A 26,385-nucleotide genomic window follows, 5' to 3' on the forward strand; every position below is an offset into this window, starting at 1 on the left:
TAATAGTTTCAGTATTATACTGTCGATGGCGCCACGTACACTTGTGTCTAGTTTAATAATTTCTTATAAAAAAGTTAAATGTTCATAAAAAGCATTAAAACTAGAAATTCTTAATATATAAAATTCATCCAGAGATATATAACAAGTAATTTTACAGCATCGTATAAGATATATAATTGTAATTATCTTGATTTTGATTCCAATCAAGACAGATAACACGTGAGATTATCTGTTTATAATTTGAGCTGTGCATTGTTGATATTTGCTTATATTGTTTATATTTAAATCAATAATGATTGCATTGGATACATCAGTCAAACTTGGAAAATCTCCAAAAAAACCACAAGGTTTGAAATCAAATTTATGTAATTATTATTTTTATGTCAAGAAATATTGTTCTATTTGTCTACTTAACCTTTTTGAAATTAGTTTGTGTGTTAGCGTACTGGTAATATATTTTCAAATATTAAACATCGTAAAATAGAAAATTAATAAAGTGAGTTTTGAATTAATAAATATTATTTATTAAACACAGTTGAATTACGAGAAGAGAGTGATGACAGTGGGCAAGACAGTGATGATGATACCATGGAAACAGAAGCACAAGAATTGGAAAGTGCAGGGAATGGATTCAAAGAAACTGAATTCAAAGAAGATGAACACAACAATCACAAAATTGGTGGAAATCCTAATTGGGCAGATGCTATGCAAAAAATTCTTAGAACAAAGAAGCCAAAACGTAAAAAAACAATAGTTTTGTCTAAAGCTAAAAAGTTATGCGATGTTATAAAGACAGAAAAGAGTGAAGAGCTGTCTTTTGAAATTAAAAAAGTGAAAGACGAGAAAGAAGTTGATCACTCAGAAGACATTGATAATAATGTAGAAAAGCCGTTAAAACAAATAAAAGAAAAAAGGAAAGATCATTTGGGTATTAGAGTGAAGCCAAATATAAGAGATAGAGAACGTGAGAGAATGTTACAAAAGATTGCAACAAAGTAATTACATTTGATTTTAAATGTAGAGATAGTACTTTAATGATTTAATTAAAGCATTTTATATTGTTTCAATTCTTTACAGAGGTGTAGTACAGTTATTTAATGCTGTAAGACAACAACAAGGTGAAATTAGTAAAAAGTTAGTAGAAGCTGGTCCATTGGAGAGAAAACGTGAGCAAGTACTTAAACACATCGATAAAAATTCATTCTTGGATGTTCTTATGGGTGGAAGTACAAGTATTCGAGTAGATAATAATGTGAAGGATAAAGAGGAAGTTCATGAAGAAAATAATGAAAAGGTAAATATATCATATTGTATATAATATTGCACATCGTATTGAAATATTATTATTTCAAACTAAAACTATAATAAAAACTAATCATTAAAAGGAGAAAGAAACATGGAGTGTTTTGAGGGATGATTTTGTAATGGGGACAAAGCTAAAAGATTGGGACCGCGAAAATGAAGATGAAGACTCATCAGCACCAGAAGATATGGATAGTGATAATTAAATTGTATAAAAATAGTTAATATTTGTGCAGACTTTAAAGAATATTTGTATAAAAATAATTTAAAGGTATGTTAATATTTTTCATCTTATAATATAATTGTTATCCAGTATGGCAGAAAAAATTGAGTAAAACTATTATTTTAATATTCCTTGAATATATTATAATCCGATATATTATTAATCCGATTTTTATTTATCCATTTGAACGTATAAAATAGTTGTCTTTTTTCTCACAACTATATGGTATAAAAAGGAACGAATCATTGATTTCATATTAAATTTTTTAAATTTATATTTGATATTTTTTGAGCTACCCAACAACAGTAATAATAACGTGTACAATGTATAATTTCTCATAATTTACCATATGTTTATAACGCATACATGATCCTATCTAAAATTAATTCCTAACGTTAGTTTATTTATGCCACATAATTATGGCTGCAGAATAATGCCATAATAGTTTTTTCGTTAAAGTGACACAGTGTATTCCTTGTGTATTGAAGCCACAACTTTAGAATAATTAATTCAATTTAGGGATATGGTGACATATACATAATCTGTACATAGGATTTAATGTGTCCAACAGTTATTCTATACACATTTTATTTTTATTTGTCTTGTCTCCGTCATTTTTAACGATATTAACATGTTATTGTTTCAATGAAGACGCACGAATATAAATTATAAGCACCTCGTGCTGTTTGTATGTCACATATCCACCATATTATATTTTATAGTAAAGTAACGCGAAAAGCAAATATATATATAATAAATAGGTTTTAGCATGATTCACTAATAATATGTACAAAATATTTAACTTGATTTGTGGTGATTATTTTCTTAACATATATTGAACCTAGTGTGTAGATTAACCCTTGGACGGACTGAACTAACTTTACTTTATCATTTCCTTTCAATTATTGTGCCACAATTAAATTGATTGTACATTTTTTGTATATAAAATTATGTTTAGAACTTTGCTAACACTACAATTCATGATTGTGTTCGGTAGTTGCAGATAACGTTCAATTATCCGTACGCTTTGTAGTAGGCTTTTCGAAGATATCAACAATTACTGGAACAACCAATTTAAATATTTTCTAATCCTTTTATTTAACGTTCAAATCAACAGCAATTAAATTCAGTCATGAGTTACTACCATTAAATTTCATTGGAACCTGCAATTCAGAAGATCAATTGTTATAAGCACCAGTGTATTCTTTCGTGGGGTTCAATTATCAATATATATATATATTTGTCAGAGTTCTCCGTGTCTGACATTGTTCCGCGCACATTTTCAAATTAAAATAGACTTCTCTAAACTCGTACGTTTCGCACATTATACCCGACTTTCACGGATATCCGCGAGAGCTCCAAAATTCCTGGTTTCCTCGTCGGAGTAATTTGACTCGGTTTCCGCCCCCTGCGATCTAGTTGCATCGTCAGAGCTTCTGTTTCTAATATAATATCCTGATACATTAGATTCGTTGTTGCAATTAGTTACGTTCATTTCCTGTGCACTCTCAAAGTGTGCGTTCCTAAGGCCGGATGATTCTTCCTGATCCACCTGCGACCTCAATCTATCAGTCTCATTGCACCTGTTTTGCGAGGAGGATTGGCTATGACAAACTCTTTGCGAATTCTCCGCATTGTTTCTGCTTTCTTGGCTGATCCTCGACATGCTGCGCACCAGGTTCCTTGTATTCATTAATTCGTTACCCGGGTTTACGTTTCTGGACATGTCGTCCTGGTTGCTCAGACCTATTCTTTCGTTGTTCCGGATAGTGTTATCAGTCGCACAGTGGTTCCCGTTGTTGGACAACGGCTCGTCGTCCCGTTGCTGGTTCTCGTTCCCATTGATCACGTGAAACGAGGTTTCGTGCTGGTAATTTCTAAGGGCCTCGAAGTTCGCGTTGCTGAACACTCGCGGCACCATCCCTTGGCTCATACGGTACAGTTCCAGCTCGTTGTCCACGTAATAACTGTCCAAAGGGTTGCTGATGATCGACGGATTCCTCGAGACGTTCCTCCGCGGAAAGCTTTGACTAGAGAAGTTCGTTATCGTCGCGTACGGATACGCCACCGTGTTCATCGGATTGCCTAGTATATGAGGACATCCATCCAAGCTCTGCATCTCGATCTCCTCTTTACCGTCGTGGCAATAATTATGCATGTCTATCTCGTGTGGAAGATTGGCGAACCTGCGAGGAAGATCCAATTAGATACAAAAGAAAAGGAGGAAGGCAAAATTACACGGTATTTTGAACTGGTACGACTGAGCAAAAATTGTGCAACAATCCACTCGGGCTCATTATAAAGGAAGATTCTGTTTTCACAGTTCTAAGTTCGTCTGCCGTCAAGATGCTCTTACATCGTGCAACGAATAGAAAAGAGAGGATAACTTTCATTTTCTGAATTCTACAAATTCGAATGTCCAACACTAGAACTACCAAACAGTTAAACTGACTTTTCCAGATTTCTTTATAAAACTTATACCTATTTATTAAGATTTCAATTGGTTTATATCTCAGTGTAGGTATTACTAAATCAGCTTCTTTAACGATTTCTCAGAGAAGCATCTGTACCTTCTCAGTAATTATAAAAGGAGATCAGGAATGGATCATTCTGACTTATCTGGTAATTCTAGTGTTAGAAAGGCTGACGAATTTTTTGTACGATCGAATTCGCCATGATCTTGAAGATTGAAGTTTCCTCTTTACAATGACACCCTGAAGCTTGTGCAATTTTTCTGTTCCGCCGAGTTTATGGAACTTTGAGTGTACCTGAAAACGAGGAGAACTCGACAAGATCTTAGAATTCCTTGAACTTTTGTCGTTCAATCCCAAACTTCTCTTTAATTCGTAGTGTATATACATATACCTGTGCAACAAAATGTCGGAATACGATGGTGGCATGTCCGATTCCTCCTTTCCGTAGATACTTTCGTACGTCGGGGGTGGAAAGCATCCTACGGAGCCTAGACTATCCTTGCTGGGCGTTTCCGCGTCCATCTCTAATATGCTACCCTGGCTGTTCTGTAACTGATGTCTGTTTATACTTCGCGGATTCCTTTGCGCGCGGAGGACGCTGTCGCCGAGTTCCACCAAATCTAGACCTGATGGGAAACGACGAGTAATCACAACTAATCAGAAACGCTTCTCGAATGATGAAGACACGATGTAAATATTCTACACGATAATTCCTACCGCCGTTAACCCTTTGCACTCGATAATCTTCAGACGTAGACAACATCTTTTGAAACTACTATTAAGAAAACACGCATAAATGAAAAAACAGATCTATTTCAGCGTTCCACAATTTATACTATACGAAACTTAACCCTTTGCGGACGAAGATTCTCCGAAATATGCAAACACCTTCAGCGGATCAAGCTAAATTCTACGTCAATTGCTTAATTAACAGAACAAAAGGAAACTATTGATCTCTTGCTGTTCGAGGAACTAAATCACTTGTCTTCGACTTAGTCTTCCAAATATGAACATTTCATCTCGCCGGAATGTCCGCATTCGTCAGCGAAGTGTTAATATTATATACAAGACTTTATAATGCTGCTATATCGAACCAAGTGGCAACAGAGATGCCTCTCAAGTGCAAAGGGTTAACAAAAAGCGTTCTAGAGTCGTGAACGTGATCGCCGAAGGAATTCTTTGTATGCATTCTTCTTGCACGTGTGAGAAGCTATCAGATACTAGTATAGGGGTGACATGCCAGTGACTTTGAACCGAGAAAGGAGCGATACCTTCACGTGCGAGGAAACATGTCGCAACCAGGGTCGCCTTAAGGTCCTCGTTAGGTCTTAAACCCTGTGACATTGTATTTCAGCTCATAAGGTGACGGTGGTTGCGACTGTACGTACGCGGTTACGATACTCAATGCATTCGAATGTCCAGGATCCAAGGTGTTGACGCGCCGACAAAAGCTAATATCCAGTTGCAATCTCACCAGTGGGATCGGTTTGGAACTGCGTGAAGATTGTGCCGTCCACAACGAGCATCCTACCGTGCGGCAAGAGGATGATCGTCGGTGTAGCGACCATCGCCTGATCGCTGTTGCCGAATCGGGAGTCCGGCTCGGGATCCTCGAGTCGGCAGCAACAGTGGCGCCTGCACAGCGACCTGCAGAACGGCGCGCCCCAGCAGCAATACGCGAAGATGAAGCACAGAACTGCCAGCATCACTAACAAGGCAGCCACCCCTTGGCCTTGCTGAGCCGCCGCGAGTGTTGGCCCGCCGGCGACACCGACGCCAACGCCGACGCCGAATCCTAGCCCACCGCTACTGCTCATCTCGCCTGGAACGTCACCGAGAATTCAGTTCGTCGATTAACACTTTAACACGTTCGTTACCAGCGTCACATATTTGTAACGGCCGTAATCCTATATTTTACATAATGAAAATGAAATTAATCCTATAGATACTGTTACTAGAAATTATAAACTACAATATTATATTTAGGAACTGAATGACACGTTTCTGTTTCATTCTTCTAATATTTTGTTCAGAAGATTCATTGGATTGAAGAAAATATCATAATTGAGAAGACCGTCGCCGACATGAGCGCTGGTAGCGAACGCGTTAAAGAACTTGCGCTGTCCTAATGGCCGCGAAGTAGGCGAAGTTTGTAGATCTGGAACCGAAAGTTGCAATCGAAGAATTCGATGGCTAAATTAGTAACGCTAATAAATAAGTAAATTTTAATTTCCAATATCTAAATGAATGATCAGTTTACGTGGGAACGATAGAAATACATTTTTTATGAGGGTCGCAGTCCGATCTAGGTTTCGATTAATTTTTCATGAGAACCGCGAAGGACATCCGAACCATCCATTGCTCCTCGTTCCTGTTGGTCCCGCGATTACGTGATAACGATGCGTCGCGTCTCGCGAGTGATAAAATACTTGAATCCGCAATGCGGAGTACACGGCGATACTAACGCACGCGTTCCTGGCAATAGTCCAGTGATGATGAAGTTTTCTAAGCCTGACTTAAGCTTGCTCCTCGTTCGTCGTCATTGCTGGTCTTACTTGTCCCGCGCGAAGACAACGCGCTTCTTTCTCCTATGAAAGTGAGCGTTGCTTTCGGGCTTCAAGCATCACTCTCTCTTATGCTAATAGAATAAATTTCGTTTTCGACTCGGAAGAAAAGCGAGGTGAAAGTAGAAGAGTGTGATAATCCAGTGATATCGTAGTTGACGGCAGTAGGTCACCCGTTGAAATCTTTGAAAAATCGTAAACGGGTTCCAGTTTGATTCCGATCTGATCCAGTTTAGAACAATTTTAAGATCTCGCTCTATCTCCATGTTGAGGACACCCTTCACGGAGCGAACAAGTTTCTACTTCATCCTAGTGTCTATGAATTTGATCTACAAACCCTACCCCGTGTACATCCATAGGTTATAAACGTTGCCCGAGGCAAGCCGAACGTGTATCAAACGTCAAGATAAATATTAAAAGAAATAAACGCTCCGTTTACCTTGGGTGGTGATGTTGTAGAGCCAAGTGGTGCCGGTCGTGGTCGCCGGTTCCGTTGCCTTGCGCGTCCCGAAAACCATCTATGCAAGAAAGTCCTCTCGTATCCCCCGAGAAAACAGATAACCCTTCTCTTCTCAACGGTGTTGAAACGTGACGCGATCACATTGACAGTCGTCGCGTGTCACGGCTCGCATCACGCGGTTCCATCCGAGTCTCTATACCCAAAGGGGACCCAACAGTCGGAGGAACGGTACCAAAATTGAATATGGCGCGGCGGCTGGATCTTTAGTCAGTCGACTCGATGGCACGTTCCCAAGTCCCGTCCCATCAGCGCTATCATTCCTCTCCTGATCACTCGATGTCCTTAATTCTGCGAATTCTATTCTTGCCAGGCGATGATTACTTTCCCGCGATTAAACTGGAACTCTGTAAACCGTAGAAGCGCAGTTAACGACATGGTGAACCGTCGATAACTAGAACCAATGGCTACCGTAACGTTATTCGTACCTGTCTTTATTTATCTTCTTCTTCAATGATTCTGAGGTCGGGTCCGTGGAAGGGTCAATTCACGAGGAGACGGTGGGCTCGAATTCGAACAGCCGCACGCTGTCATTGCGAAGACACTCTTGACCCATTTCAAAGATCTCCCCACTTTACGTCAGCCCGCCGGTTTTCGCCTTCGACGCCTCTATTTCGCAACAGGGAACCTCCTTGTCCGGTCGGCTCAATACGTTTCTTCATCTGTCCCTTTGGCCTGCCTCCATCTCTCAACGGCCGCCTTTGTTCTTCGTCCTCGAGATCTATTGTTATGACAGAATATTAATTCCCTCGCGCTCTCCCCCCGTTACCATTTTCTTGCTCCTTCTTCCCTAACCTCCCCCCGCTGCTTCCCTCTCTTACCATTCGAGCATGTCCCTCGGGTCGCAAAGATTCAATCGCTGATGAGATTTAGACGCATTGCAGTGTTTAAATGACATCGGGGTTGACGGCGGCCCTCGTTCCCGGCGATCGGGATGGCGTTGCTAATTTTCCTTGTCGCGTGATAAACTTTACGGAACACTCGATAACGTCACGTATATCTTCCATCTGATATATATTTAATTTCTCATGAGTACTGTGTTCTATATACTGTCACCTGTTATATCTGTACAGGTATATACATTTTTCTGTACGTCACGCAGAATTTAGTTTCTCGTTTATCCAACGAGTTACTTTCCAGTTAACATACGTGTCTTTAATTTACAATGTTCAACGGTCTCACACGGTGAAGAGTTTCTCTGCCCCTGAATGTCAGGCATCGTTCAACCGTTCCCGTATCGAATCACTGACAACCCCTTGCGTTTCGTGACTTTGACGTCACCGACTGCAGATGAAGCCGCGCCATATTATTTACCATCGATGCATTGTGCGTTCACGCGATACGCCTTCGAACGACTGCCTCCTGACAGCGATGCTCGATTACCGCGCGCGGTAACGATTTAGGCATTTCGCGACACTGTCATTTAGAACCGAACGAAAATTCGTCCGACGCTCGCCACCCCTGATGACGATGGTCAACAACCCCTTCGACGTTAACATCGATTTAATCACAATATCTTGTCTTGTCTTTTCGACGTGTGCTCGCGAAAATTATCCACACGCACACGTAACGATCACCCGTGTCCGAAGGGATGTTCGCACTATTCCCACGTTAGGTCCATCTACGCGGCGCCCCGATTCGCGATTACAATTATGGATTCCGAGGTACTTAAATGCTCCGCCGATACTTTTAACCTAAATCCTTTTTATTTTCGTTCGGATACACGTATGCCTCTGTTTCTTCGTTGAAATAGAAGGGAATGTTGATCACGATGATTATGTGGCACCTTTGTCGCAGGTTTGTTAATATGTGGGTTACCATGGGGTTTACCAGGCCAGTGTGTCAAATGTGCGGACTACCCTCGAAATTCTGTACAGTTTGTAGGGCGCAGCAATCTTCCCACAGCCCCTCGAGACACTGGCCAACGATTCGTCGATGGCCTCCTCGGTGGCGCTTCTTTTATTTTTCCCACCCCTCTGCACGGGATGAAAGCGGCCGTCACTATACCATTTCTTTCACCCCTTCCTTGCTCACCCCCTCTTTCACCCCTGCGTCTCTTAGCTAGTCTTAAACCCCACTTTTCGTTAACCTGTTAACCCGGCCTCGAACGCGCATGTGAAGATGCGATTAACTATAAGAAGTCCAAGCCTCCGGAGTAAAGAAGTTATCTATATAAGGCAGTGTTCAGTTCCAACGATTTTTTTATTTTAAATAACGTCTTTGTCAATGTCACTGTCGGAAATATAAGCGACGATAAATGATTTTTTTAAATGCTCGGGTAGCTGAGATGATACGACACCAGAAATACGCCGGGTTAACTGCATACTGTTGGGTTTGCAAGTTGTGTTTAATCATAATGTAGATAGCGCTATCGTTTACGTCATTTCTATTTGAAAAACGATAATTCGATCTTATCGGCATGAATTATATCTTAGCGTTTATAAATGTTTAATAATAAGTGAAAGGTATTGAGATGGTGAAATTTACTTGAGATATCCATTACTATGCTTGAGAAGTATGTGCATACTTGTATTTTATATTGCTATATACAAAAAAGGAAATTTCATTTTTCTGGTAAAATTCCTAAAATCCAGTCTCTGAAGGACTTTACTTCAGATTCAACTAATTCGTGGTCAGCACCATTCAGTTCGATAAACCGGCCACTCACACCAAGTTCTTTTAAGTTGGCATAGGTTTCTTCTCCCCACTTTAGTGGTACCAATTCATCTTCTGTACCATGGTATTGAAGGAAAGGTGGTGTTCTCCCTGAATTTGCTCTTAGAGACTGAAAAAGTGATTGTATTATTATCACCAGGAAAAGAAATATTAAAAAGCTTTCTTTAGTTGCACGTATACCTCGTATACTACTGAATTTTTATTAAGGAAGCTAGACATAGCAGTACATCCAGCTAAAGACCTTTTGTATCTATATGCCAAATGCATTGACAACACTCCACCCATTGAAAAACCAGCGACAGCAATGTTTTCATATGGAATTCCTTTAAAGACCTCTGCATCTATCAATTCCATTACATTTTCGCACATTGAATTTATGGATTGTACTTCCTCAGCTACTTCGATGCTTATACTCTTCCGGTTGAACCATACATTGGTGGACTAAAATAATAATTATTTTACACAAAACTATTAGTTCTTGTTTCACAGATTGAATTACATATTCCACAGTTAAATCACCATTCCATAATTAGGTGTATATGGCTGTGCTGGCGCGGTAGGATAAACAATTTTTATGTGTGGAAACTTCAACTCTTCCCTGAGCATTATATCAACCCATTTTTTCAGACTATCCCCACAACCTCCTACAATGGAGTTGCACAAAGAACAATTAAAAATAGGATCCTCATACCTAAGTAATGTCACCTTACCTGAACCATGAAAGAAAAATAAGGTAGCACTGTGCGCTTTTGTAGCGTTCACAATATTAAACTTCCGTATCTTAGTACTTCCAGACATATTTCCTCATCTATTGTTACATAAAAGCCCATGGAAAGAGCAAGTTAATCGACGAATTATCGCTCCGTCTATCATCATGATCCGGTGTTTGGATTCGCGTGAAGCATTATGTCCAACGTTCCGATATCATAGTTCCCAACTGAACGTAGTCAAATATTCCTATGTCTTCAAGGTAGTCCGCATTGCGTAATATCATTTTTCCTCAAAATAATGTTACAAAATAGTAATGTTGTCACAATAAACAATATAGAAAATTAAGAGAAAAAGCAGGCAATATGTCGTCGCAAGTGTCAACGGAATTCCCGTTGAACTTCGACTTAAACGGTGACGTAAAACTGTCGCGTTCAAATTTCAAACGGAACCTTGGTGCGCGGCTAAATTTACTTCGTTTATTTGATATGAAAATATCATTAAACGAAACACGTCAGTTTCTGTCGTAACATTTGAACGACGAGCAGCTCGCGGTTAAATTTAATCGTGAATTTGAACCGTTCCGCGGTAGATTAGTGGAGGTCCAGTTGTTTATGGGAAGTCGTTGCTCCGCGAGACCGTCGGCGAGCCGTTGACACAACAGCGTTCCTGCGCACGCATGTCTCGATTTCTGCTCGAGCCTCTTCGAGATCGTTTGAAAACGCTTGCCAGACGGACTAGCCGTCGCTGTGTTGTAGCACGAGTGCACACGGTTGCGTTGACAAGGATACTGGTGTCGCGTCAATGGATACGTCGGTGGTGTCTCGCTGATCCCCGTCTCTCACGTTGCCCGGTCGACAGAGTTATGTTTAATGAGTCGCCGTAACGATTCAACGAAACGATGCAGAGAAGTGGTGAGTAACGAGAAATCTCGTTCGATTCCGTGATAATCGTGGAAACTCGACGGGCGGCGAACGACGACCATTTTGAAGGCGCCAAATTTTTGTGTCAATACACAGCGCCGTGGACTGCTGCCCGGTCAATACGACAGCCAACCTAACCTACCAACTTAATCTACGAAACGGTCTACGTACTTTTAATTCAACCATTTACGATCGTGTCACATTTCCATTGTTTCACGACCAGTTTCCATGATCTCTGATTCAAATATCACCCTCAAGCTCCGTCGTCTCGCGTCGTTCGATGATCATTGGTTTTTTTTCTTTCTTTCGTGTATCATGCGCATCGTGTTATTTTCTTTCTACCTTGGCTCGGTGACCAGATGAATTTCACAGGAATATTGTATGACAGTTGTGCCACCGTGACTGGTTAATGATACGCGAAACATCGCTACGCAATAAGAAATATTTTTTCCCCGTTGCCATGGACTTTAGTTGAGGGTATTACGACATCGATTGCATCCTGCAGCGGGCGAACACCTTAAGCTGGGCTGGGCAATTTGAACTTGACGTTTGCAAGGACCCTCATCTCTGACATTTTTTTCATTGGGAGGGTTGGATAGTTCACCGTAATTTTAACCCTCGTGAACTGTGCCCTGTTATTCAAAGTTATGCTTCCTACCACTTATCGCCGACACTTATTTGGCCGTGTGCGAGTAGTCTAAATAGCCTGGCGTAGATTACCAGGCCGACTCAGGCGGAAGGGAAACCAAAACAAACGGCTTCGGAGCAAGGATCTCTATCGCCTTCCTGTTTATCTCGAGTGGATTCTTGTAGTCTCGACCCGCGCGACCGTAGTGGCATGGGATCCGAATGCGTTTTGAGAATGCATCACTATGGTCAGTGAATTTTCCATTTTTAAATAATTGTACATATAATTTGAAAAATATTATCGATGGGCGTAACGATACGAACGATATTTTAACACGTTGAGTGACGCGCGATTTTATCAAGGAAAATATAGAAAATGAAAATAACGTAATATCAATTCAATTGAATTACGTTATTATTATTGCAGGTTCATCTCGTTTAATGTCACTGCATTAGGTGGTATTATTTATAATATAGTTATTTAATTTTTTTTGTTGAGGTCACCGGTGACCCCCATAGCATCCACCATGTTAAGTAAATCATATTTTCCTGGATATACGAAAAACGCGATCGGTAATGTCACCCACGACATTTTCGCTTTTGCGTTTCGCTAGCCTAGAGCTAGGTTAGAACCGGGCTGGTTTCCTTCGACGCGTGAAACATTAAACTATTATTCTACGTGGACCGGTGAAATAGGATCTGTCTCCTGCGCGCCTTGTTTAGAAGTAACGCAATAAGCGACGGCGTGCATGACGTCTCGTTACAACTGTATTTTCGCTTTCTTCTAGAGAAAGAGGCGCGCCCGTTCGTTTCGCAACGGAAGAAAGCTGCGCGTGTGATTTTTACGGGCGCAGATCGCTTTTCCGTTTCGCGATGTGAAGAAGCCAGGGGGCACGAAGACGACGGCTGGCCGACGTCGTTTGTCCGCGGCGCATTCCGGGCATAGTTTATTGTACACTCATTTATCTGACCTCGAAGCTGGAGTTGAATGAATAGCAATCTGTATTTTAACCAGTTAGCTGTGTCGCCCTCTTTTAAAAGCGCGTGGCTAAATTGCCTATTGTGTACAAAGTTACTTTATAATGGTCATATTTATTTATATAATACAATATACATAATGATTCATCCGTTTGCACTCCGAATATTTTCGTTCGTTTCTATAGCGAAACGTTGAAGAAAATTTCGTTTTGGAAAAGGGAAATTACAGGTATATATGGATTCACGTGTTTTAATTTGTTCTGTCAATTTGCTGTATTCGACAAGAAAGAAGAATTTTAGAATTTGAAATTAATGTAACATAATATCTTTGATGCAAATTATGTCTCCATGGCAGAGCCAACGGAGTGCAAAGGGTTATATAATTTATATAATATAAATAATATAAATATACAGTTTCTTTTTGTTCATTCTATTTCGTCTCTGTCCGTAAGCATTATAAATTCTCGAAACTTACGAATGTATTTTAGCTTTCATGGAAATGTTCATTTTAACAGCAAATGGTAATTACTTTCAACGGATGACGAATATACTCGTCGTAACGTAAAAAATTGTTATCTCTTCGTGACGAGTACACTTGTACACTTCTAACTGGTTAAGATTATCTCGGCGGTCTCGTCGCGTATTCCAGTTACATCGCGTCGGTTATCTGTCACACGCTGATAACCGATTGATGTGGGCCGTTGAAATGCCGATCACGAAATTCGTATTTACGTTTCGCGCGTCGTTACGTTCACGATCGCGGTTGCAACTCCGATACGAATGCAGTCGGAGCTGAAATTCCGAGTGTGACCGCAACCGCAACGGTGACCGCGATTTCCAAGCGCAGTTGCAACTGCGATCGCGATCGCAATTCCGACGGGCAACTCCGACGCGATTACCATCAAGATCCACGGGGCAATTCCAACCTGCAGCCACGATTTCGACGCGATTCCCAAGGGCAGTTGAAACCTCGATCGCGGTCGCGATTCCAACGTGCAGCTGTGCCGCGATTACCATCTAGATCCTCGGAGCAATTCCAACGAACTGCTGCGATTATCATCGCGATCAGTGTACAAACTTCTAATAAATGTTCTCGTGATCGCGATCACAAGATAGGATAGCCATCGCAATTCCAAACTAAACCGCGATCTTCAGCGCGATTCTAACTGCAGACGCGCCGCGGTAGAAAAATCTCGAATAGCTCTCTGCCAGCGCGGCGACAAAGTGGAGTTGCGATCGTGATTCCATGCGCAGCTGCAATTGTAATTCCAGCTGCAATTGCGCGGTCGCAATTTCAGGCTCGCGCGCGATGGTATCCGAGCATTGAAATCTTCGCGAATCCCGGCGACTGAACGCTGGAACTACCGAGAGCAATTACAGCTGCTTACGATTCCCCTTAAAAATGAAGATTCCGTTTTCTATGCGACCTGTAGCGGCTCTTATCGTTGTGCTCATTCAAATGTATGACTTTATCTCAGCTGATTTCAAAAATTTTACACATAAATTTGTTTCACCGTTTTACATTTTTTTTTTTTTTAATATTTCCAACCGCGTCGTTTCGACCTATCCAGTGGTTCTGTCGTTAACCCAACGACAGTAATCGCGAGAAAAAGAACGATCGCGACGCCTTGCGCAGGGATTCCGGTGCCATCATCAGGGAAAGAGAGGATCTCGTCGAAGACGACGAACGGTACACGCGTTGCTCCCACCGTGAAATCGAACGAAGGGAAGAAAGAAAAGGGTCTTACCGTAGCGGGGATCAGAGAGGGGGGGGGGGATGGGGAATAGTACCGTGCGTTTAACATTATAATTGTCTCGCGGCTCGGAACGGTCGTGCACTTCTTCGCCGGCACGTGAAACACGCGGAGAGGCCCGAGAGGAGGCCGGCCGCCGATCGTGAACCCCGCGAGAGCCTCGAGATTTTAGTACACTTTCTGTATTCGACGTGTAAACACACCTCGGGACCGATCGTTCGACGACACGCATGGTAGACACTCGGTCCGGGCCCTCGCGTTCGCTCGTGTGTGAACAGAACAGAAGTTTTTCCTCGTTTTCGCTCTCTTCTGCTTCTTCTTCTTCTTCGCTGTCCTTACCCTGTCCCACCGCCTGGTGTTCCTCTGTGCGCGTATTCAGTCGGAAAGACCGGCGACCGCTACTCGGGTCCGCAGACTTAGCTACTCCGCGTTGCTCGGGAGAAGAGCTTTGAAAGTTGGATTCCGCGAGTAACGAAACGACACTGGGTCCGATCAGTTGTAGTGAAACGTTCTTTCCGAAGTGAAGATCTCCTCTTCTCATGCGTTCTGGAACTAATTTGCTGGCTGATATCGTTATATGGTGAACACTATAGCTACCTGATAGGTGAGATCACTTGCTCCTGAATTCTTGTTCTGTAGCTACTGAGTGGATGATTGCTTCTTGGGGAAATTAGTTGGAAGACTGATTTAGGAATACGATTGATATTTAGTTATAAGTAATTCGAAAGTACAGTAGACTGATCGGTAGTTCTAGTGTTCATCGATACCACGAACAAAACAGAGATCTTTCCAGCTTCAGTGCTACCCGGGTGCCAACTCCCTATCAACGCGCGGTAGCCGGCTCGCTGATCCCGCAGTGGTGTCAAAGGACCCATTCGTCGCGCGAGCCTAAATCGGAGCAAAACACTAGCATAAAACTGTACACTGCTAGGAAAAACCTCGCTGTCCCCCTGTGCCTTTGCTCTCGAGTGGATCAAAGGGTTCAAAGTATCGACTGGAACGCTCGTATCCGTTTCTTCCATTGAACGACGTAGTGTACTACGAGTTCCTCGACACTTTAGACTCGATACACGTATCGGTCAGGTCTCCGATCAAATGTTTTTTACATATTTTTATTTAAATAAACATATAAATATTCTTTAAGTAAATACTCCAAACATTCTGAACCCTTTACAGTCCTACGTCGAGTTAGACTCAACATTTATTTTACCCAAATAGTTAAGTAGTTGATGAATTCCCTAAAATTATTTGTAACATCACAATTACACGATATATAACTACAATTTAAGCTTCTAAAATGTCTTCAAATAAACAATCGAAGTGAACAAACGACACCTACACTCAACTTAAAGAACATTCATACAAGGTCCAGTGAATAACTAAGAACTGTTCGAACCGCAAAGTGTTATACTCTATCAAATATTCTTCTTCAGTTTACAATCCTTCTGTCCGCACTATGAATCTCAGTTCAACCTCACTTTATCCTTGCTCGTCGAAAACGATAGGCAACGAAAGAATTTTCATCGAACCGATAGCGTGTATCGAGCTTCATCGTTCTTCCGCTTGTTCCCCGTTCACGTGACCCGTGCAAAAAGGTTTTCGCCGCGGCCTGCTCCCGTTCCCTTTAATCCAATTTCAACTTTCCCGCTTCCGCAGCGCCGCGAAACCTTAGGAGAACCTCTCGCGCGACTCCACCGCGGAACAGTTATCCTGGTAGCAAGCGTGGATGCGTGTCGGGACACTCGAGATCGATCGTCTCGATCACGCGCCGCGATCAAGATCGTTCCGTCGCTTCTTCCCGGCTCTCTCGCGGACGAGTCTTCTCGGAGCACTCGGTACATATTCGCGCCTCCTTGTTCCTGCGCTCGTCGAATCGCTGGAGTGCTGGCCGGGATTCCCGACGCGTTGACTGCCACGGGAATTTTCATTTCCAATCATCTCTTTGTATTTCAACTTGTTCTTTCTCGTTCATCTCGATTGACACGTTCGCTGCCAATGTTGAACTGTAGGGGATCATTCGATGGCTAGCCTGAGGTATGTGAGTCCGATTGGTCAGTTCTCGTCTCGTTTACGATGTTAATTTTCTAGTCGTCAGTACAGTTAACCGATCGAAGCTAAAAACGCGAAAGGCCTCTCTTGCTTATGTGCTAGGTATCCAGTCATCTGCTAACAATTTAGTCCTGTACTTTGGTGAAAGTAAAGATACCGTTGTAGATGTTGTTAGTCGAAGATAATAGATACATTATATTCGGTAACTCAATTGTTTCTAATTTAATTCTTTCAGTATTCTATGTCGCAGACTTGTTTGGCAATCGAATATCACAGATCATCGCCGAAGCGATCGGTGGTAGTTAACGTGTTAATCTTGCTCGTTCTCGGCAGAGGTGGAATGCGTTAGAAATAATTGTCAATTCGATAGCACAGTTCTTGCGACGTTCAATCGCTTGCGTCGCTAGATCATTTTATCCGATCGATTGATCGGTGACCGTGGCAATCAACGCGTTAACAGGGCCCGGATTGTCGTCTACCAACCAGCCCGGTGTTCTTTGGACTTTCCAGGCCCTCTGCAAATAAGGCTACGTGGTGCGTGGTCGTCGCCATTCGTTCGAACGAACGCGACGGGATTCAGAGGATACTTGAGATCCACCGGCGGACCCTCGCGGAATTTTCGCGGTTCTCTTTACTTTTTGCGATATCTATTTTCGGTCGGTGGTTTGCCCGCGGCGGTCGCAGCCGGTGCTCCTCGTGATTCCAGCGGACGCGAAGAGAAAAAGGTTCGATCCGCGCGGCCCGATAAAAGGGGAGTCCCCGCTGCCTCATGATCGAAATGGAGACGCCGGCCGTGGTCCTCGTCCCGCAGAACACACGTAAGCTTTCTTCCTATGGTCTCGTTACCCCCTTGCCGCGCGATAACGAGCGGCGAAGGTTGCCGACTCGATTCGACGGACATCAATGTTATTGAATTCGTTCGTTGAGAAACGAGAGATTATTTTGGTATTAACGAAAAAAGTAGGTTCGGGCTAATTCGGGGTGATCGAGACTAAGGTGGTTCGAATAGTTGAAAAGCACAGTGGAACCTTGATCATCCGAACTAATTGGGACCAAGGTTCAAACAGTCGAACAGTACAGAAGAGCTTCGATTATCCAAAATTGGCGCTGAAGTTTGGTCGGTCAGTATAGTAGAACCTTCGTTATCCGAGATGATCGGTACCAAAGTGGTTTGGATAACAGAGGCCTCATTTTGAGAAGCAAAATAAGAACACGTTGGTTGGTCTGAAAGTATCGTTCGTTCGTTACGTGTTGTGAGCAGTATCGTTTATCGGACGATCGGTTAATTGCCATTAAGTGCCCCGCGAGAGAGTACCATCACAGGGGAGAATTAAGGAGATATTCAAGAGTAATCGCGGCGCGATCTTGCAAGCTGACTTAACGTTCCGCCTCGGGCCGTCGTTTCCGCGGAATCGAGCAAACACAGTTTATTGGTGTTTGTCTCTAATCGGGACGAACGGACGGATGGATGGACGGAACGCGGTGCATTATCGGTATTTCGATTAAATCGTTCGCCCCGTGGCAACGTTTCAGTCGAGCTTTTTAAACGGCTCGTCGTCGCGCTTCGTTACGAACCAAGGTACATTTTAACCCTTTACGATCGAGCGTCGCTGTAATTCTTCGTGCCTCGACACTTGAAACCGAAATCCATAAATAAATAATTGAATTATTCGAATAACGAGAGATTCGTGCGTGGAGCTGATTCCTTTCGAATATTTCACACATTAACGCATTATTTGGATTTTTATGGAAAATATTGTCAATTTGAGAAATCTCAGAAATGTTTGAGAAGTTCTCGACCGCGAAGGGTTAATTGACGCTAGGACTACTTAAACAGACTTTCTCTAATCGAAGTGTGTATTCATTAAGATTCCGACTGGTTTATATCTCGGTATTACCGAATCAGCTTCTTTAATCATTTCCGAAGGAAGCGTCTGTGCCTTCTGTTGAATCGTGTGAATCTCTGCTTTGAAAATAAACAATTGACACGAAAGTATTGTAATACTGGAGTTCGAACGAATGCAAACATATTAATTGCTAAGTCAATAGCTAATCACTCTACCAGCGTTCGTGTTTCCCTTCGTTCCTGTGTTCGGTGGGAAGCATTCGTTGTCCAGCTTGTTTGTCTTTATTTGATAGCCAATCATTCAACCAGTTACGATAGCAATATGTGTATATACAGTAACGATACGTCCGGCGTTAGTGCACGCCGATCGCTTCGGTGTTCCGAATAGTTTCGATTTTTCTCATTTTCTTTCGATTTCTATTCATTGTATCGGAACGACGGGAGACTGTTACTTACCTTAGCCGGATAAGGATCACCTCAACTCATTGCCGGCACCGATGACCCCGTTTTCAGCTAGATCGAATAACATCCGTCGGGTTAACGGAATGGTTCCTGAACGTTTATCGATTTCGCTCGCGAACGAGTTGGACGTGTTCACTTATTAACCCGTTAACCGGGGAACGCGAGTTCACGCTACATAGTTCCAAATGATCCATTACTGACTTCTAATTTCGCAATTGTCGAAAAAGGTACAGACTTCAAGGGATCATTGAAGAAGTTGGTTAGGTCGACAGCCGCAAGAATTTTAAGGGTTTCGTGTAACGTTACTTATTCTCTTAAGCAATTGATTATCAATGATCAATTGATATTAGAATTAGGTTACAATATTATTCAGTTATCTACGTTGCCAAGTATTTTGATTCAACATCTAGTCCTATAGTCTCCACACAAACATTCGCAAAAATCAATTTAACAGCTCGATAGATCCAGTGCTAACTCATCATTGTGTAACCGATCATTTATGAACACAGCAGAGTATGAAATTACGAGTGAATTCTCGTCTTTCCTGGTTAGCAAAGGAACACTCGGTCATCTGCTGACATAACGATATTTTTTATTACAAGACGCGTCAAGGTTGCATTGTGAGGTTCAAATTGTATTATCTCCGTGTTAATGATCTCCATCTATAAAATTTACATTATACTTACTTCACTCTGTACTTTACCTTTTTTCGAAAGCAAATACACATAAGACGAGTAGCCAGATCTGTAAAATATTCAGTTTACCACGATATACAATCAACGATTTAAATGACATCGAGCCATCTTACTCGGAATTACTCTACTCCTAGTAATCGATCGAATCATACGTCTAAAGACTCGTCTAAATTTACTCGTCCGCCGCAAGAATCTCGGGTAAGGGGTATCAATAATTAATATCGATGCCAGAACGCGACCATTTCTGGGTGACACGATTACCCCCTTTGCCAGCTAACGCGTTAAGTGCCACGAGAATCTTAAGCATTTTACATAACACTTATTCTTTCGTAGTAAAGACAAACAGCAGCAGTTAATTACTTCTACCTCGATTCTTATCTTTTCACTCAACACCGATCATCTTGCATATTACAATTGTTCCCAAGCAATTCAGAAGCATCGGCCATCGGTGGCCATGTCAACGCGTTAACCCTTCGCGGCGCTACTAATTCTTGCTGCAATTACCTGTAGTATCGTAATTGAACCCAATAAATTATTATAATCACATTTCAATTATAATTGTGTTCAGTGCTTCCCAAGTGTTCTCGACGATATTAAAGAACTACATTAAATTATAACTTCCATTAAATAACGTCGATGTAAGCTTCCGAATGATTAATATAGGACACCTTGCACTGCGAAGGGTTAACACTGGAAACGACACGGAAAGATAGAGAAAGCGCACCACGACTCAGGACTAATTAAAATCAATCCTTCCGATCCTTGCCCCCGTTCGATCTCCCTTTTGCCTTCGTCCCTCTTATCACCTCTGGTGTGTTCTCTTATCATCCATCCCCTATCCTTCTCCTCTATCCTCTATCGTTCTGTTTCCGGTTCTCTCGCGGATGTTGGACAACCGCACGCACGACGATAATCGGTTCCACGCCGACGACTGCGACTACGACGACGACGACCACGACGATGATGATGATGATGATGATGATCATGACTGCGGGAACGTCACGTCGGTCGCCACGGCAGCGGTAAGTCCCACTGATAAGGCTAGTCACATTCCAATTGCCGAGCGACACGCGCGCTAGCGCGACACCGTGATCGAAATACTAAAATCGCGGCGCGTTCCGTCGGCCGCTCGTCGATCGACCGTCGAGAGGGAGCCAAAATCATTTCGCCATTGTTCCCTTGCCACTGGCCGCCTCTCGAAACTCGAAACGGAGCCGATTTAAGTTCGACCGAGCGGCGGACTAAGTCGCGCCGAACGCGTTTGCTGTCCAGTCGCGATTATTCTTTTCTTTTTTTTTTCTTTTTTTTTCGAGGATCGTCGTTTCCTCTTGGAAGAGAAGGTATTGAAATTTCGGAAATTCAAGGAGTTACTAAACTTCGCGGGTATGTGGAGAAAGTCTAGCCTAACGTATAGCTGTTTCTCATTTGTGCCGAATCTCTGTTTTGGAGAGTGTGAAACCACCCCTTGAGGAAAATGAACAATTCTATTTCATGTAGATCGTCTGGGTGAATTAAGAATCGTGAGGTATAGAAACTAAGTTTATCGAAATGTATTATTCGAAATTACCAATGAAGATATTTTTGTATTGCCAACTCTTATTCTGAGTTTCGAAAGCTTCGAATTTTTCGATAATTGTTCAGAGCTTTGTGGATTAGAAAAGTGATGCATTTTTTGGTTAATTCTTTTTTTAACAACTCTCGTCGTTCTTGAGAAAAATTCTTCAGATAAAGATGAAAATTCTTTACTTTTTCTCAAGGTATGGTTTCACCCGCTAAAACTGAAATTTGGCACGAATAAAAGGTAGCTATGTGTTATGCTCGACTTGCTCTACGTACAGACGAAGTTTCGTAATTTTTTGAATTTCCAGGTTCGATACCTTTCCCTGTCAGTTCGAACGTTTGGAAGACTCGCCCCGAGCCTTCGAATGGGCGTTTCCCACGCGAGGAGCCAGAGATTCTTTCGACCTGTTAACTGGGCCGGTTATTCGATTGTCTTTTAGAAATTTATGAATCATCGCTAAGGACTTGTTGATCTATCTTTCAATGGCAATAGTATCGAGTATCGTAATCTAATCGCTTCTTTGGGAATTCAACACTACAATCGTCGAGTAAATCGATTAACCTTTAATCGATAAGAAAGTGGATTCATTGAGATTTCTAATAGTTCGTAATTTGATTTTTGATTAAAATTTGACTTCCATTTGTACAGTTGCCCTTGTAATAATAAAAATATAATATTTCTTTCATTGACAAAAGAAACTCCTTTTTAATACTACGAATAAAAATAAAGTAAAATAAAACGATAATAAATGTAATAATAGCAACAATTGGATCTGTAATAATTTGGTCTGCCCGGTAGTTCTAGAGTTGATGATAATGATAATGGCAGAAGCAAATGACAATGAGAATTTGATTCGTTTTTCGAGTAAATGAATGCAAAATTGACAATCAATGTTGAATAAAAAGAAACACGCTGGACGAGTTAACTCGTTTTCCTCGGTTAACAGGTTCACTCCGCAGTTTCCGCGATTCCTGCTGACACATTTAATAGCATTCTTGGAAGCCGATCCTCTAAACTGTGATTCACCGATCGACGAATGATCAAGGCGACTGACTAAGGTTTAAAGCGCGCCGGTTGTGAGTTTTAATTTAAGGGATAGTTCCTGTAGTGGGAGCGTGATAACAGCGATAATTGCGCCGGCAGTGTAATCTTTCGCGAGATAAAGGACGGCGAAGGCACAGTGTCCCGTGGATCGTTGTTTCGTAGCAGGGTCGATTCGCGAGTGTTCGTTGAAAATTCCGCAAGTGTACGAATTCGTTCGAACGATACACGTGAACAGTGATCCGTGTGTGTGTTTTCTATCGTATCTTAACACTAGAACTACCGTTATCATACAATTGTAATTCTCACTCGTCTCACAGAATTTTAGAAATAAATTTTATCATATCTTAGGTCATCCCATAAATAATACAGTTGTCGTGCACTTTTACTTACAGAAACTAAAACACAGACAAAACTTTTTTTTAATATAATTACAATATATAGATCGTCTATACGTAACGAAGGAAAATATATTTTAGATTGAACAAAGTTTCTTTCGTTCCAATGTTTAACAACCATAAGATTAACAATTTTGAATTAATTACATTAAAAATTTAAGATTTTTTAAGTATACAGAACCGTGTTGTTTATATAATTACGTAATAATGTACAATTATCTGTACAATTCTCTATACAAGTTTTATCGTTATAATCAGCTTTCACATATCAACGTGATAGCAAAGTATCGGTACTCGGTTACTATGCATTGAATTTCAACACAGTTTCGCGAAAAGATTGTTAATGTAACCGTTGTGTGAACGGAACTTTATAGTTCGAGTTTTCTGATTGCGGATGAGATTGATCGTTTCGATCTGTCTGGTGGTTCTAATGTTAACGCGGTACACGGTGCTACACACTGGGTAGTTCGAAACGCGCGCAGCAGATTCGTCTAGAAGAACCCGCGGAATCGGTGTTTGCTTCGATGATCGCATGGGATCCTGACAGCGAGACCAACGGAATTAATAAAGCAAACGGGAACGGTGCCGTAGGATCGTTAAAATGTCAACACCGACGGCAGTGAGACGTCGTTTGAACCCGGCGGTCCTCGCCAGATACAATAGCCAACAACGCGGTCCCTCTCAACAGGTAGCTACAACCAGAGCAAAAAAATGTATTCACATGAGACACGATATCTTTCTCCAGGCAACGATTAAACTTAAAATTATTCTCGTAAAATGAAAATTCTTACACAGCTAACATCATAATACGTATAATCCTTCTTTCTTTCGATTTTGAGAAAACAGGTGACTATGTCGCTATTGAATGAATACATTTTACTTTTATTTTTTGTTTACACGCCTCTCATGAACTAAGACATCGAAATATAGCTAAGGTTTCGATTAAATGTTCTTAAATTGCTGTTTTTAATATTCTACGCACTTTGGTTGCTTGTGAATGCGTAAAATCTGCCGTTCGTTACTTCTATATCGTTGGAATATCTTCCTGTATGGTCACAGACTGTTATCGCGGACGTACCACTGAACCACATTCGCCAATGACCAGTGATATCATAAATTATACAATGATTCAGTATCCATCAGTGACTCCTTTTGGTGGGGATAAACTTCCTTTGGCCTGAACGCAAATCGTCCCATGATTGAACCGTAAAGTATACTACCAGGCTGCTAAGAACTGAATATGAACTTATTTCTCGGTTACTTTAGTTGTACTATTTATTTTAGTTATAGAAAAGGAATAAAAGATATTAGCTCTAACTACACGAGTAATTGTGAACTCATTAACACTAGAACTACCAGAAGGGTCAAAATGACTCATTCCTAAATTCTTTCACAATTATTGACGAAATAATAGATGCTTTTTTAAGAAATTTCAAAAGAAATTGTTTAGTAATACGCAAACTAAGTTATGAGTGATCGAAGTCTCGATAGATGTACTTTTAGCGTTACTACAGACAAATTTTGAAAAGTCAACTCGTCTACTCTAGCTCTCGTAGTTCTAGTGTTAACCCTTTGCACTCGAGGGGCGCCTTTCAGTCGCCATTTGATTTGACCGAACAAAATTATAAAATTTAAAACTCAATATTAAATTAATTTATGTTAGTTGTAAAAAATATCGTTGATATTTCATCAGAAAATAATGAATATTTTCCGAAAAGAATATTCTCGAGTGCAAAGAATTAAATGAGAACATTGGAAAGAGAAGAATCTGCCGCTATTCACACTGCGCTTATGACCTTAGCGGCAAGAATATATTGCACGTCAGTCTTGCAGTATTCACTGACGCGTCTGATTCTCATACCACATTTGTCAGAAGCTATTTTGTTTCTCATTCATTTTCACGTCACGAATATTAGGACAGTGACGGATAAAATAATAGAACATTGGAAATAATTTAATGATAAAAAAGAAAAGAAAAATAATTACTGTTCGGGAACGTTTGGTTATCTTGGAGGACGATTGTACTTTTCGAGTGTCCTTCGCGGGATAGCCTTAACGAGACTGATCCGCATCTTCTTGTGCAACTTCATTTTTTACGGTGTCAACGGTCGTCGTCGGCGTTCCCTTGCTTGGTATTCCAGCGCGACACTAGGAAGTACGCGGCAGAATGCATGGAGTATCATTCTGGCCTTAATTGGACTCCGAGCTAATAAGAGCATCGAACTATTAAGCTACGTGTATCGTTGTGTTCGCGAACGCCACCTGCATTCGCTCGCGTGCTATTTCTGCCGCCTCGGTACTTCCCCTTCGTGAACCATTTCCCTTTTCTTCCTATTTCGTTCGGGAATGTCGCACCGAAACATTGTCAGCGTTTCAAACCTGCCACGCGTTCTCATTTATTCATGAGAAATGTCTCCGACTTTGAAACGACTTCAAACAGATCTGGAAATCAATAATTAAAACGTACGATCGTTAAGTTAACCCCTTGACGTGTTATTCACTTTCTCTGCTAAGCTCGTTTAACACTTTGCTATCAGCCATTTGGAAGAAAAGCAGCAAAATTTTCTGCTTTACGCAGAAATTTCATTGGAATATATTACATTGATAATAGCAAAATAGTTTTTTGCTTCGACCCGTGAACAATGAACAATATTGTTTGTTAAATTAATCTAGAAATCTTCATCGCGAGTCTCACTCGTCATTGTACGGCAAGGGGTGGAGGAAGTTATCATATTTTTAGTTCAACCATCTGATCAACAAAATCAATTTTCCTTCGCTTGGGAATATTGATTTTCCAAACAATGTGCTGCGGAGTTGGAAACAAAGGGTGAGGAAATTTTGCACGACTGAAAGTGCAAGGTGTTTTTAATTGCAACGCGCCCTTCGCGCGTGACATTCTCGCTTGTTAACGATCGAGCAAGAAAAAATCCCCGGCTAGTGCACAGCGCCACCAGACTCGACGGCTGTTGCGGGAACTTATATTTTCCTCTGCGTTCGCGAAAACGGCCGGTAAATGAGAGCAACGTCTGGCGTCTATTTCCATTGTTTGACCTATATCATGCTGAACGGTACTTCTTATTCTCCGTTATTACTCATAGTTCATAGTAGTCATCCTCAACTTATCATCTTTACTTAAAATTTCACCTGTGTATTTGAAATCTCGACAATCAGTATTCAAAAAGTATTATCACCAAAGTATACTTTCATTAACCACCAGCAGAAAAATTCAAATAAAAAATAGTATCGTGTAACCAGTATTAACAAATTAAGGGGCTGCCAAGGATTCCCGTGGAATCATTGTGGCAAGCGTCCCGTGGTCGTTCAGCGATGCGTCACTCGACGGAAAAGTGGTTGGCTTGCCGAGAACCTGAAAACAAAAGAAAAAGGGAAAATCCTCGGTTGCATTCGCACGGCAGATGCGTGCTCGGTTTCGAGCGTAGATAAGCGATTCGAAGGAAGACGATTCGTCGTGGAGAAACTGGCCAAGCTGTGCAGCGAGAACAATATGCTCCGTGATCCGGCAGGCTGCTCGTGGCGGCGCGCCGCGATTGGTCCGCGTTACTCCGCGAACACATGCGCAGAGAAGA

The 26,385-nt window shown here is 41.6% G+C and overlaps 4 protein-coding genes and 1 long non-coding RNA gene across 8 annotated transcripts in view; 2 read left to right on the plus strand and 3 right to left on the minus strand.

The window, feature by feature from the left end:
- The first annotated feature begins 2 nt into the window (after window positions 1-2).
- Window positions 3-1,667, plus strand: LOC116427448 (RRP15-like protein). Of its 2 annotated transcripts, none has more exons than XM_031977808.2 (4): window positions 3-347; window positions 536-995; window positions 1,078-1,294; window positions 1,386-1,653. In XM_031977808.2, exons 1-4 carry the CDS (start codon window positions 293-295, stop codon window positions 1,506-1,508), a joined length of 855 nt encoding a protein of 284 aa, XP_031833668.2. In that variant the 5' UTR covers window positions 3-292; the 3' UTR covers window positions 1,509-1,653. The 2 variants fall into 2 exon arrangements, with proteins under 2 accessions (XP_031833668.2, XP_031833669.2); XM_031977809.2 differs by having other exon boundaries at window positions 325-448; window positions 1,386-1,667.
- Window positions 1,668-2,598: 931 nt separating this feature from the next.
- On the minus strand, window positions 2,599-9,455 carry LOC116427447 (uncharacterized). The gene is made up of 6 exons (XM_031977806.2): window positions 7,902-9,455; window positions 7,509-7,801; window positions 7,003-7,427; window positions 5,474-5,821; window positions 4,391-4,625; window positions 2,599-3,711 (listed from the first exon to the last, which is right to left on the minus strand). The coding sequence occupies exons 3-6, from the start codon at window positions 7,079-7,081 to the stop codon at window positions 2,850-2,852; spliced, it is 1,524 nt and encodes a 507-aa protein (XP_031833666.2). The 5' UTR covers window positions 7,082-7,427; window positions 7,509-7,801; window positions 7,902-9,455; the 3' UTR covers window positions 2,599-2,849.
- A 128-nt stretch (window positions 9,456-9,583) lies between these two features.
- LOC116427449 (lysophospholipase-like protein 1) lies at window positions 9,584-10,841 on the minus strand. The gene is made up of 4 exons (XM_031977810.2): window positions 10,467-10,841; window positions 10,276-10,400; window positions 9,937-10,197; window positions 9,584-9,865 (listed from the first exon to the last, which is right to left on the minus strand). Exons 1-4 carry the CDS (start codon window positions 10,552-10,554, stop codon window positions 9,644-9,646), a joined length of 696 nt encoding a protein of 231 aa, XP_031833670.2. The 5' UTR covers window positions 10,555-10,841; the 3' UTR covers window positions 9,584-9,643.
- A 336-nt stretch (window positions 10,842-11,177) lies between these two features.
- Window positions 11,178-26,385, plus strand: part of pnut (septin 7-like protein pnut) — a 59,317-nt gene continuing 44,109 nt past the window's right edge. Inside the window, exons 1-2 of one of the 2 annotated variants that reach the window (XM_031977798.2) lie at window positions 20,839-21,961; window positions 22,306-23,486. In XM_031977798.2, coding sequence (XP_031833658.1) covers window positions 23,400-23,486 — 87 coding nt within the window. In that variant the 5' untranslated portion in view covers window positions 20,839-21,961; window positions 22,306-23,399. Of the gene's footprint in view, window positions 11,379-20,838; window positions 21,962-22,305; window positions 23,487-26,385 lie in introns of those variants that run through there. The other variant, XM_031977801.2, reaches the window with a different exon arrangement.
- Window positions 23,341-25,735, minus strand: LOC116427450 (uncharacterized). Of its 2 annotated transcripts, none has more exons than XR_012999200.1 (3): window positions 24,785-25,735; window positions 23,590-23,975; window positions 23,341-23,490 (listed from the first exon to the last, which is right to left on the minus strand). It is a non-coding gene; the product is annotated as an uncharacterized LOC116427450 (long non-coding RNA). The 2 variants fall into 2 exon arrangements; XR_004235070.2 differs by having other exon boundaries at window positions 23,590-24,032.

Source organism: Nomia melanderi, chromosome 8, assembly GCF_051020985.1.
Source record: "Nomia melanderi isolate GNS246 chromosome 8, iyNomMela1, whole genome shotgun sequence".
Taxonomy (NCBI): Eukaryota; Metazoa; Arthropoda; class Insecta; order Hymenoptera; family Halictidae; genus Nomia; species Nomia melanderi.